This window comes from Mesocricetus auratus, unplaced genomic scaffold (genome assembly GCF_017639785.1).
Source record: "Mesocricetus auratus isolate SY011 unplaced genomic scaffold, BCM_Maur_2.0 Super-Scaffold_100004, whole genome shotgun sequence".
In the NCBI taxonomy this organism is placed as follows: Eukaryota; Metazoa; Chordata; class Mammalia; order Rodentia; family Cricetidae; genus Mesocricetus; species Mesocricetus auratus.
This window is the reverse complement of record NW_024429189.1, coordinates 56,823,869-56,837,374: the sequence shown is the minus strand read 5'-3', so window position 1 is coordinate 56,837,374 and position 13,506 is coordinate 56,823,869. Positions and strand designations below refer to the sequence as shown.

At 34.1% G+C, this 13,506-nt stretch overlaps 1 protein-coding gene across 1 annotated transcript; it reads left to right on the top strand.

Moving 5' to 3' along the window:
• The first annotated feature begins 12,065 nt into the window (after nt 1-12,065).
• Nucleotides 12,066-13,031, top strand: LOC101836247 (olfactory receptor 4C15-like). Its single transcript, XM_005064988.3, has one exon. It carries the CDS (start codon nt 12,096-12,098, stop codon nt 13,029-13,031), a length of 936 nt encoding a protein of 311 aa, XP_005065045.1. The 5' UTR covers nt 12,066-12,095.
• The last annotated feature ends 475 nt before the right edge of the window (nt 13,032-13,506 follow it).

The following is a 13,506-nucleotide window of genomic DNA, read 5'->3' as shown; positions in this document are numbered from 1 at the left end:
AAGAAGACTTTGTGGGTATTATCTTGGTGTTTAATTTTTAGAATTTTATAACAATAGCATATTTCTTTCTAAGGTGGTGATGCCAAGCATCTTCAAGGCACTGCTCACCTAAGCTCACACTGCTTGGACAGCTTGAACTGACCCTTCACTGCCCATGGTAGAATTTGCTTCACACAATAACTGAATCACTAGGTTTTAATGTTCTGTCTCAGAAACACAGAACAAGTGTGGACAGGAAAAACTTTTGATTATAAAACTAATGACAAGCCTTGGTACTGTCCTGAACGCAAAGCAAGCAGGTTTAGAAATCTACATGTTCTCTTACCACTTGCAGGATTGTATTAAAGTCAGGGACAATATTAAAGCAGAGGTTTATGATTGACACAAAAGGAAATATGCTGGCTCAGTGACCTACCTTGGTTCCTGAGTAGACTTGTCAGAATAGGACTTTTCTGGTATTATAGTAAGAACAAAGAGCAGAGCACAAAACTTCAAAAGTCATAGGAAAGAATTGTGCTCTTATGTCAGATAGAAAAAAAATTAAAGGACTGAGAAACTAGATTTTACTTAGAAAGACCAGATATGTATTATAGTAGATTAACAGAATAATACAGAATAATACAGAAGCTTGATATAACTTCTGATATATTAACTTAGTCAAATTTAAATAGAAGTATCTTGTCTAGTATTTACAACACTGATTTTAAGGAAAAACACATTGAGTCTAAAATGATTTTATCTTAATATTAGATTCTAATTCTTAAGAAATTTCCATTTGGTCATTTTGCTTCTTTTACTTTAATATATTTATGTAACCAAAGATGACTTTAGAAAAAATATATGCCATGAAAAGGTTTTGTAATTAATGATTAAGTTCGATGAGGAAATGATTTTGTTGTATAAATAAAGCCCATGAGAGGTGCACATTGTCAGAGGTCAAGCCATACCAAGATGTGCTTCCTCTCTGTTCATCTTCCATAAAACGAAACTTAGGAAAGATAATTTAATGTTGCTTTCATTTTCTCACTGATAAAACAGGTAAACGGACTCACATTTGATATCACATAATTAGGGTAATAGTTATAGGACAATATGATAGCAATTTGTAATAGTTTTATTTACCTACCTTAAATCTTATGAACATTTTACATTGTACTCATTTCTCAGTTTTTTAGACACTGCATTATATTGTATTTGTAAAATGTTTCATATTTATTTTTATAACAAAATTCTTCAACTGGGGTCTTGTTTGAAAAAACAAAACCATTGTTAATATTCTGCGATTATTTTCAACTAACATTCCATAATATTGCATGAATGAAGCACGGTCAAGATAAGTGGAGTGTTTTTTAAAAGGCAATTTTAAAGCTACATTTTTTCTATTGACTGATTCAACATTTGCTGTCAGTTTTGGCAGGCAGGCACTTTAATAAAATGTTGATATCAATCTTCACATGTCTTTTTTAATGAATAGTTTCATATGTTGATAAAAATCTATGCCTTTGGCTGAGTATAATCATATAAGCTTATGATTCCAGCACTATAAGGCAGAGGTAGTAAAATCATAAATATTCTTAGTCATCCTCCTAGGATACAGGGTAAGTTCATAACCATCCTAGCCTATACAGTTCTTTTCACTACAACTGGAATAAAGTCTATCCATGCTCAGTTGTGGTTAACTGGTTTATGGCATATTACTATCACACATTAAGCTGTCTATTGTGTATTTTATATTTATAGTGTACTTTTTATTCATTTGAGAATTTCACATACATGTATACAAGCTATTGTTATCATAATCTACCTAGTCCATCTGAAAATAGAATATCATTTTTAATTTCAAAGTAATGTTGTATTTAGTCCACTTTTAGATTAACAAAAATAACACAGAACAGAGGGCTCACATTGTGTGTCACATGGCTACCCTTGATATTACCTCACTGCTTTATTGTGCAATCATTTGCCAATATAAAGAAAAGGAAAATGTTTGTCCCATTTAAATGACAAATTGTATTTATATTTCAAGTTTCAATTACTATCTTTAAATTTTTAATTTATTTTTCAAAATAAAATATAATTAGATGATTCTGCCTTTTTCTCTTCTCCTTCAGTCTCTCTCTCCAGGCCTCCTGGGTGTTCTTACTCCCAACCTTTCAGACTGACAGATAGTCTCTTAAAAATTATTATTCTTACATAAAATATAAATTCAAAAAATATAAAAGAACAACTCAAATTTGATGAGTCTGTTCATTGCCGTATGTGTTAATAATGTAAGGGCTGACCACTTGTTATTGGATATCAAACTGGGACCTCCTCTCAGGAAAAGAATAATTCTCCCTCCTTCAGCAGCCATTCTTTGACTATAGTTCTTTGTCTAGAGGTAGGGCCCTTGGGATTTCTGTCTTCCCCATTAGCATGTCTATTAGTGCTCTCCTGATTATTTACATCTTGTTTAGACAGCCATACCGGTGAGAAATTTTACAGGTGTAACTTCTGTGTTATTTCTGAGTGGCACTCTCACAGTGGACTCCCTTGTCCTCTTGTTCTTATAATTGTTCTGTCATTTTCCAGAATTGTTCCCAGAGCCTTAGGTGCTTGATTCAAGTTGTAGATTTATATTTTGTGGTTTGCCACCACAAGGTCAGTTGATTTTGGTAAACTGGACAGTTTGGGTTTCCCATATGTATTTTCATTTGTCACAAAGAAAATATATATTTTATGATGGATGAGAGTCTCATTTATCTGAGTATAAGGAAAAGTTTTATAATGCAGCTATGAACTGGACTGCTCCAGTAAAGAGGTGGTTAATAGGTTCTCAACTGAGAACCATGACTTCATCAGCACTGTATAGTTGCCTAGGTTTCCAGTACAAGGTATGCCTTCTCTCCTATTGAGCAGTTCTTAAGTTCAATTAGAGAGCCAGTGGTTTACTGCCAAGAGACGAATGTCACATTGTACTCTTACAATACTGGTCATTATTGTGGTTCATAGTCCTCACAAAATTGTTTATAATTTTTTATTACTACCCATGTACAGGCTGCAATTATATGGCACAGCTAAATCTATTTCTCAGGAATAAAACTTTCAGATCATATAAAACTTATATCTCACTATCATCAATTTTATATTGAAGAATTCAATTAATACTAATGTTAAGCCTTATATATAGGCCACTTTTCTTTCAAATGATATAAATACAATCATAAACCAAATTAAATGTATTCCCATTTTAGGTATTTTCATTATAGAGAAAAGTAGGTAGCATTGTGTACTGAAACACTTATTTCTTTTTGAACTTATGAAATAAGATAATTTACCTTAAGAATGAGTATGAAGAAAAACATTTAAAACTGTAACTATGCAAAATCAAACTCAAGTGTAAAATTATCCTCGGTAATAAGTATCATTCTCTGGGGGCTACTTATTCCTTTTTTTTGGTTTTGTTTTGTTTTGGCTTTTCATTTGTTGAAAAATAGATCATATATATATATATATATATATATATATTGTTTTCAAAGTTCCTATCCATATTCCCTGTTATCCAGATTCACATCCTTTTTGTCTTTCTTTAGAAAACAAGCAGGCATCTCAGGAATAATACAAAAGTAAAATAAGATACAACAGAAATGACAACAAAGGGAATTGAAGGAGGGGTAAAGAACAGAGTAAAGAGCCAAAGACAAAGAAGAATGAATAAACACATACTGACTCAGAGACACACTCTTGTACACATACAGGAATCCCCCAGAACACAAAAGTGGAACTCACAATGTATATACTGAATTACTTCTCAAAATTCCATTTAGTTCATTTTGTGTTGGCATGGTACTGCTCGGTGTTGGGCTTACCATTAAGAGTGGTTTATATATAAAGAGTGTTTCTAAAAATAAAAAGAGTGGTTCATATATCCAGTAAGACTCTATTAGAGAAAACTAATTTTTAAAGTGGTAAGCAGTTGGAAATAGCTTCTGGGTTAGATATGGAGCCAGTGTCTTATTATACTGTCCACTCTAGGACCCCATGTAGTACAGGGCTATGAGGAGTTCATATGTGCATCAGTTGTATTGTTTTTAGAAGGCCTTGCTATTTTCCTGTCTACCATCCCTACAGGTACTTATAGTCTTTAGGCCTCCTATGAAGAAGACTTCCCTGAGCACAGAAAGGATGAATTTGCTGGAGACATCATATTTTGGATTGAGTGCTCATAGTTATCTCACTCTACACATTATCTGGCTGCATGTCTCTGTAATTTGTTCCCATCTTTAGTGATGGCTGAGAAAGGCCTCCATCTATGAGTATACAAAAGTATCACAGGAGTAATTTTGTGGATATATATATATATATATATATATATATGCTTCTTCTGATGATGTTTCAATACTACCCCTCAAATAGCTTGTAGTTTTAGCTGTCCTTGCTCATATTCCTTCCCTTGCCCCATTTGATCACCATTTTTCTGTTTTTTGTCTCATCCAGTCTTGCTAACAATTCTCTATCCATCCAAAACTGTCTAATCTGTTTTACCTTTCTAAGGAGATTTACACAACACCACACATACACTTAGTCCTTTACTGCTAACAATTATAGTTATATGTATTATTGCTTGCTTATCAATGATTTAATAGTTAACACCCACGTATAAGAAAATTGCATAGTATATTTATCTTCGTGGGACTGGATTACCTCACTCAGAATGATTTTTCTAACTCCATTCATTTAACTGCTAATTTCATTTTTAATGGATGAATAATGTTCCATTATGTACATGTAATGAATTTTCTTTGTCAGTTTATCCATTGATGGACATTCAGATTGATTCTAATTTCTACCTAATATGAATAGAGTAGTAACGAACATGGTTGAGCAAGCATCTTTGTAGTAGGGTAAAGGATGAAGCACCTTTCATTATATTCCAAAGAGTGCCATAGCTAGATCTTGAAGTAGATACCAGCTTCCTGAAGAACTGCCATACTCTTTTCCCCAGTGGGTGTAATGGATGTGTGTTACCCTTTTTCCTTGAGAGCATGTGCTGCCAGTTGTTTTATTGGTCTGTGTCATTATTACTGGTTTAAGATGAAATCTCAAAGTAGTTTTTATTTGTATGTCCCTGATGACTAAGGATGTTGAAAATTCTTTAAGTGCTTCTCAGCTATTTCAGTTTTCTCTTATGAGACTTTTGTTTATATTTATACACATTTTAGTTGATTTCTTTTCTTGATATCAAAATTTTATATATTTTTTGATAATGAGTCTGTTCACTTATGTAGATACTAATCTTCATACTATACTGCCTCACGGTTAAGTTACTAAATATCTTCCTGTAGTCTGCTTTGCAGAGCCTGTTTTCAAAGTGTTTTTTTAATGAGTGTGTTTGTTCTCTTTTAAACACTCAATGACTACACTTTGAGCTCTAGGATCTGAATAATTTTTCCTTACAGCTTTCCTAACCTAAAGGTAATCTTTTGGCTTTGGAGAGTACATTTTCTATGACCAGACAGATCACTTAAAATCATACATCCAATCACCAACTCAAACCTTAAAAAATTATATATTTTGAATATTAACCCACTCTTGGAACTTTAGAAGGTAAAAAAAAAACCTTTGTTTGGGAGTCTTTAATTACTGCTTCTATTTCAGTATGAATTATAGGCCAGATTAAGTTGCTTATCTGATCTTGATTTCATTTTGGTTGGTGGTATGTTTTGAAAAAATGATCAATTTCTTTCATATTTTCTAGATTTGTGGAGTACGGCTTTTAAAAAACAGCCTTATGATACCCTGGACCGTCTTAGTGTCTCTATGTCCCCTCTTCTGTCTCTAATTAGGTTATTTTCTGTTTTCTCTTTATCTGACTTTTAGTTAATTTGGATGAGGGTTTCTCAGTCTTACTGATTTTCTCAAAAAACTCAATCATTGTTTTGATGATTATTTGTATTTTTGTTGTTTCTTTCTTTTTATTTTATCTCCAATTTTTGTTATTTCTTTCTGCATTCACCTTTTGGTTATTCCCTCTTCTTTTTTCAAGGTCATTCAGTTATTCTGTTTGATTATTAATATAAGATGTCCGTATTTTATATAGGCATTTAGTGCTGTGAATTTGCTTCTTAGAGCTTCCTTCATTGTGTCCCAAACATTTGGGTATATTGTGTTTTAATTTTTACAATTCTAAGGATTTCTTTTAGAATTTCCTTTCTTAATTTTTGCTTTGATCCATTTTTCATTTAGTAGTGATGTTTTAATTTTGTATGAGTTTGTAATGGTTTGCTGTTTCTGTTGTTGTTGATATTCCATTTTAACCTATCCTGGTCTGATAGGATACAGGGTATTATTTCAACTTTCTTGTATCTGTTGAGACTTGTTTTGTCTCCAAATATGTGGTCAGCTTTGTATAAGTATCCAGAAGCTGATCAGAATAAGGTACATCCTTTTGTGTTTGGCTGAAATGTTCTGCATGTTAATTTGAAATAGATACTGCTTAAATATGGTTTTATCATGGAATGTCTTTCTTTCTTAATCCATTGTGATTGAAATTTGTGCTGAGTATAATAGTCTGGGTAGCCAAATTTTGTCTCTTACCATGTGTAGACCATGCCCAGTTCTGTCTGACTCTTGTAACTGCCACTAAAAGTCAGCTGTTATTCTAATAGGTATACCTTCATAAGTTACTTGGTCTTTTTTTCAGCTTTTTAATTTTCTCTTTGGAATTTAAGTGGAGTTATTGATTATTATATATTATGGAGATTGTCTTTTCTTCTTCAGTCAATTTGGTGTTCTACATGGTTCATGTACCTTGATAGGCACATTCTTCTGTAGGTTAGGAAGATTTTCTTCTTCTACGTTTCTGTTGAAAATATTTTCTGTGTCTTTGACTTTGTTTCTTCCACTTGCTCTATTCCTATTACTGATATGTGTGATATTTTCATGGTATCTCAGATTTCCTCAATGACTTGTGCCTAGAATTTTTGAGATTTAACACTTTCTTTGACAGAGATATTCCTTTTTTCTATTTTGTCTTAAATTTCTGATATTCATATTTCTGTCTCTTATATTCTGTTGGAGAGGCTTGCCTCTAACGTTCGTGTTTGAGTTCTTAACCTTTTCATTTCAAGTTTTCCCTCTATTTGCATGTTCTTCATTGCTTCTATTTCCACTTTCAAGTATTTTACTGTTATATTCAATTTTTTCTACTGTTTGATTGTGTTTTCACAAACCTCAACAAGGGATTTATTCATTTCCTCTTTAAGGATCTAGATTACATTCATAAATGCTAATATAAGGTTCTGTTTTGTGCTTAAATTGTATTGCTTTTGTCATGGCCAATTGTAGCAGGTTTACTGAGATTCAGTAGAGACAAATTGTCAAAGCTGTTACTGATTTTGTTTTTATGATGGGGTCTGAGCATCTATGTTAGGGATACTTTCTGGTGCTAATATTCATTTTTCTTTGTTGGATGGGTGTTCCTTTCATTGGTGTCTGTTACCTTCTCTTGTTCTCAGGATAATGTTTGTGAGTGGCCTGGTAAGAATGCTTCCAAAATCATGCCAAGCAGAGTTCTAGGATAGAAGTGTTTGCTAGGTATTAAGAGCTAATATTTAGTGAAAGGAATGGGTTTAGAAGGAAGTGACTGAGGAGTGGGAAGAAAGGCTTTTACAGGTGATCTGCAACAGGGCTGAGAGGAAACTTGGGGTTTGGATTTGGAGGGGAAGAAGGATAGTGAAGATTCCCTACCTATTTCCTTTGGTCAGTGGCTTTCTACGGAATCCCCATGAAAATTGTTAGCTGAGACCATGCAATGTGATGTTGAGGGAGGCATTTAGAGAATATCTTTATGATCTGCTACAGATGGTGGCAGAAATGACTTGGAGGAAATAGCTAGTATTCTATTACAGAACTAGGGATGAGACTGAGGGTTTGGATTTGGAGTAAAGAAAGTAAAGATCGTCTGCCTGCCTTTCTGTGGGCAATCTATACATCCCTTTCCACATCTCTTCCTACATTTCTATTTCTATCCTTATTTTCACATGACATTTCAAGAAATATCTTTGGATATTCCCTGCAATGAAATCTATTTGCACCAAAGAAACTGAAAAATTTTCAGAGTAAAAATATCCTGACCTGTGTCAGAGAAAATGATAAGAATCTAGTCATTATCTGTCAGAGGTGGGGCTGGTGAAGAACTTTTCCCAGTTCTTTAGGCTGCTGTTTTGTCTTATTTACTGTGTCAGTTGCCTTATGGAAGCATCCAAGTTTCAGGAAGTCCCATTTAGTAATTGTTGCTCTGAGTGTCTGTGCTACTGGAGTTATATTTAGATAGTGGTGCCAATGTGTTCAAGGCTATTTCCTACTTTCTCTTCTATCAGGTTCAGTGTACCTGGATTTATGTTGAGGTGTTTGATTCACATGGAATTGAGTTTTATGCACAGCAATATATATATATATATATTGCATTCTTTTACATGCTCACATCCAATTATGCTAGCACCATTTGTTGAAGATAATTTCTTTTTCCATTGTACAATTTTGACATCTTTGTCAAAATCAGGTGTTCAGAGGTGTGTGGATTAATGCCGGATTCTTTGATTCTATTACATTGATCCACTTGTCTTTTTTTTGCCAACACCAAGTTGTTTTTATTCTATAGATCTATAGTAGAACTTGAAGTCAGGATGGGGATGCCTCTGGAGTTTCCTTTATTGTTCATGACTGTTTTGGCTAGCCTTGGTTTTTGTTTAAAAATCCAATTTAAAATGGAGTACAGATCTAAACAGAGAATTCTCAACAGAAGAAACTCAAAAAGAGGTTCCGGAAAACCTTTCAGGAAATTCTCAACATACTTAAAAAAAAAAGAAAACCAAAATCAAAACTACTCTGAGTACCATCTTACACCTATCAGAATGGCTGAAATAAACAACGCTGATAAAAGCTTCTGCTAGAGAGGATGTGAAGTAAGGGGAACACTCCTCCATTGCTGGTGGGAATGGAAACTTGTAAAGACACTTTGGAAATCAATGTGGGGGTTTCTCAGAAAATTGGGAATCAACCTAACTCAAGACACAACAATATCACTCTTGGACATATACCCAAAGGATGTGCATTAATACCCCAAAGGAATTTTCTTAATTCTATTTATCATAGCATTATTCATAATAGGCAGAACCTAGAAACAATGTAGATGCCCCTCACCCAAAGAATGGATAAAGAAAATGTGGAACATTTTCACAATGAAGTATTACTCAGCATTAACAAAAATGAAATCTTGAAATTTGCAGGCAAATGGATGGAACTAGAAAAAGAAAATATCCTTAGTGAGATAATCCAGGGCCTGAAAGTCAAAAACAGTATGTACTCACTCCTAATGGATATTAGACATGAAGAAAAAGATAACAAGGCTACAATCCATTATCCCTGAGAAGGTACGTAACCATAGAACCCTAAGGGAGACATGTATTGATGCCCAGAGAAGGGGAAATAGATAGGATACCATAAGTAATTTTGGAACACTTGGGAGGTGAAGGGAGGAGAAGGGGAGCTGGGAGGAGGGCATGGAGGAACTTGGTGGTTGAGTTGGGGAAGGGACAGAAAGGGAGAGCAAGGAAAGTGAAATGTTGATATAGGGAGTCATTATGGGGTTAGGGAGAAATCTGGTGCTGTGGAAACTACCACAAATCCACAAGGATAACCCCATCGAAGAATCATAGCAATAGTGGAGAGGGTACCTGAACTTGCTTTCTCCTATAATCAGTTTGATGACCACCCTAATTGTCATCATATAACCTTCATACAGTGACTAATGCAAACACCCATAGCTAAGCGCTCAGTTGAGCTCTTAGTGTCCAGTTGAAGATAGGGAGAAGGGGTTATATAAGCAATGGGGTCAAGATTATGATGTGGAAGATGATAGAGACAGCTGACACAAGCAAGTGGGAGTTCATTGATTCTGGACTGATAGCTGGGGAACCTTCATAGGACTGAACTAGGCTCTCTGAATGTGGGTGAAAATTGTGTAACTTGGTCAGTGGGGACACTGGTAGTGGGACCAGGATTTATCCCTGGTGCATTCATTGACATTTTAGACTTCATTCCCTATGGAGGGACATCTCACTCAGGGTTGATACAGGGAGGAGTGGCTTGGTCCTGCTTCAAGTTAGTATTCCAGAGTTTGTTAATTGCCCACCAGAGGCCTTACCTTTACTTGAGGAGTGGATGGGGCATGGGTGGGGGAAAGGTGAGAGTGACCAGGAAGAGGGGAGAGAGCAGCAACTGCGGTTGGTATGTGAAATGAAAAAAATACTTTTAAGTAATTAAAAAAATTAAATAAAGAAAATGAAACTCAAAACTAAAAAAGGATATACAGAGTTTTACTTTGTTATAACATACCTTAGTAAGTCCATTTATTTCCATTATTTTAAAAAATTGCATTCATGAAAATTGTCACATTTTTTTCAATATAGTTGTATTATTTTTACACACTGATTTGAAATGACAAATATGACCTTACATATTTTATATATGCATGTGTTTATTTGAAATTATTTGCACATAAGGATCATATTTATTAGGAAATTACAGTTATGGATACAGGAAAGGCAACAGATGCTCTTCTAAGCATGTAAAGAGAGAAAATAAATACATGAGATAGATTATCACGTTAGTGTCTATTAAAGAACTTCCTATTTGTGAGTCAAATAGGTTTTCAAGTAAATGAATTGCAATTAGAATTTTGAGATAATGTGACTATGAGCAAAGTTTTCACAATTTTAGTCTGACTCTCCTCATAATCCTTAAAGATGCACATATAAATTCTTTATGATCATATTCTATATAATTTCATACAAATTTCCAACTATGTATTGTCATCTTATCAAATAATTATTGCCTAACAACTAAACATTATATAATTAAGTAGCAAATAATTATGTCTCAGGAGCCTAATTCAAATTCAAGGAATTGTTTCTATTCTGAAGATATGTGTTGCTATAAGTTTTCTTATGTGAGCTTTTGATCCATAAACTTCTGAATGTTTACTATTGTCCCTGTCAAGATGTCTGATTCTCATATGAAGAACATAAGAAGATGATTCAGAGGAGAATAGAAAACATATATGCAATAACATATATATCCACCAGCAACAATAACTAGCGAAAAATATCCTCACTGTTCAACAAGTTGATTTCTTGGAGAACTCAAGGGTTTTAGAGCATATGTTACTTCAAATCTCAAGATAATCATTCCTTGCTTGGTCTTATACCTCAGATGATAACATTGTACAAATAAAATTGTAACAATCACCTCCGGAAATACTGTTGACCAGGATCTTGAGATGGTGGCATTTTCTTTGCTTATTTTTGCTTCATGTTCTTTTTCTTGTTGTTGTTTTATGTGATGACGGCAGCCTACTTTCATATTGCTTTGGTGACACTTCAAAATGAAGCAGAAATGAAATTTCAGCTCTTTGAATTTATTCATCTTTAGTAGTGTTTCCTACAGACATCTTTTGTAGACACGTCTTATAGAAACTTCTTTGTGAAGAATAACTCACATGAGGTTACAATGCTTCCTAGTATAGAGCAAGTTTAATAACCAGACAAGGTTTCTCTGTGTATCCAAAAGAACAATTTGCCTCTTCCTCTATTGGTTTATAAGGCAGTGCTTTGACAAGTCACTGTAGATTCCTCAGCTCATTCAATGCAGATTAGAAACATGATTTATAAAATATGGTCTTTTGTTCATGTCTACTTTATAGTTTCAATATTGTTTTAATATTTCTCTTGAAAAAACTCAACATATGTACAAAAGCTGACAATTCAAAGATGAGCTATTTATTACCAGGCATACAAACTGTCTTTGTCTATGATATTTGAATTGTGACTACTTTTAAGTATTCAATAATTTTTTTCAGTTCTTCAGACTACACAACTATTGCCTTCAAAATGTTTCTAATAGTTTATTTTCAACTGAAACAGACTCAGGGAAGGTAAATTTCATAAGGATGTACCATTTTGTTGATGGTAATATTATAAGTTTTAAAACTCATTTTCCTCATAATTAAAGATTTTATGTTAATAAAGTTTACTTTCATTGTCTTCTTATGAATCATGCAAAACCAGAGCTTTGTCACTGAGTTCATACTCCTGGGTCTTTCACAGTCCCCAAATGTGGAAAAAATACTACTTGTTGCATTTTTGTTAATCTATCTTGCAACTATTGGCGGCAACATAATGATTGTCGTTACCATCATCTACAGTCCTGTACTGCTAGGTTCCCCCATGTACTTTTTCTTGGCATTTCTATCTTTCCTGGATGCATGTACTTCTTCTACTGTCACACCCAAGATAATTATAGACTGTTTGCATGAGAGGAAGACCATATCTTTTGCATGTTGCATGACACAACTCTTTACAGTTCACTTCTTCACAGGAGCAGAAGTGATTGTCCTCGCAGCCATGGCGTATGACCGCTATGTGGCCATTTGCAAGCCTCTGCACTATTCTTCCATCATGACCTGGAGGCTCTGTGGTGTTTTGGTGGTGGTATCCTGGGCTGGAGGCTTTTTGCATTCTATTATACAAATTATATTCACATTGCAGCTGCCTTTATGTGGACCCAATATTATTGATCATTACATGTGTGACTTGTTCCCATTACTGAAGCTTGCCTGCACTGACACACACATCTTTGTCTTTATGGTGTTTGCCAACAGTGGGGCTATTTGTATTATAATCCTCTCACTATTGCTAGTCTCCTATGGTGTTGTACTGTTTTCTCTGAGAGCCCACAGTTCTGAAGGTCGACGCAAAGCTCTTTCTACCTGTGGATCCCATATTACAGTTGTGCTTTTGTTCTTTGTCCCATGCATATTAATATATGCAAGACCTACATCTGCATTGTCCTTTGAGAAAAATATGCTTATATTTGTCAATGTCCTGACACCATTGTTAAATCCTGTGGTTTATACTTTTAGAAATAAGGAAATGATGAATGCTATCAGAAAAATGTGGAAGAGATTCAGTGTGGTATCCGATAAATTTTAAAATATTCCACATTCATTAGGTAAGGGCACTTACTATGCCAACTTAAAGATTTGATATTTTCTTTCTAGAAATTTTCATTCAATTACTAACACAGAAGCACAGTTTTAATTCAGTACTGGTACATAGGAGGTTTGTGATTCCAGAGTTTCACTTCATTGTGAATTCATCTGATTGACAGTGAGTACAAGGTTCAGTGGAGACATGCTTTAAGAAAATGAAGTAGAATGCAATAAATGGTCATAGCCAGTGACTTCTTTTGGCTTTGTATTAATGTTAACAGACACACATACTATTTACTCTTCACATATTCTCATGTGTTATAACACACATATATCCGATACATGTTAATATAAACAACAAAACATGTTAAAAACTCAATGAAAAGAAAAAATAAATCAATCTTTTATTGGGCAAATACTACATTCTAAACTCTATAAGCTGATGGCATCTTTAGAAACAGAGGATATCAACTGTG

Bases quoted from the DNA above. Each gene is read 5' to 3' on its own strand.
- LOC101836247 (XM_005064988.3), top strand. From the start codon at position 12,096: ATGCAAAACCAGAGCTTTGTCACTGAGTTCATACTCCTGGGTCTTTCA.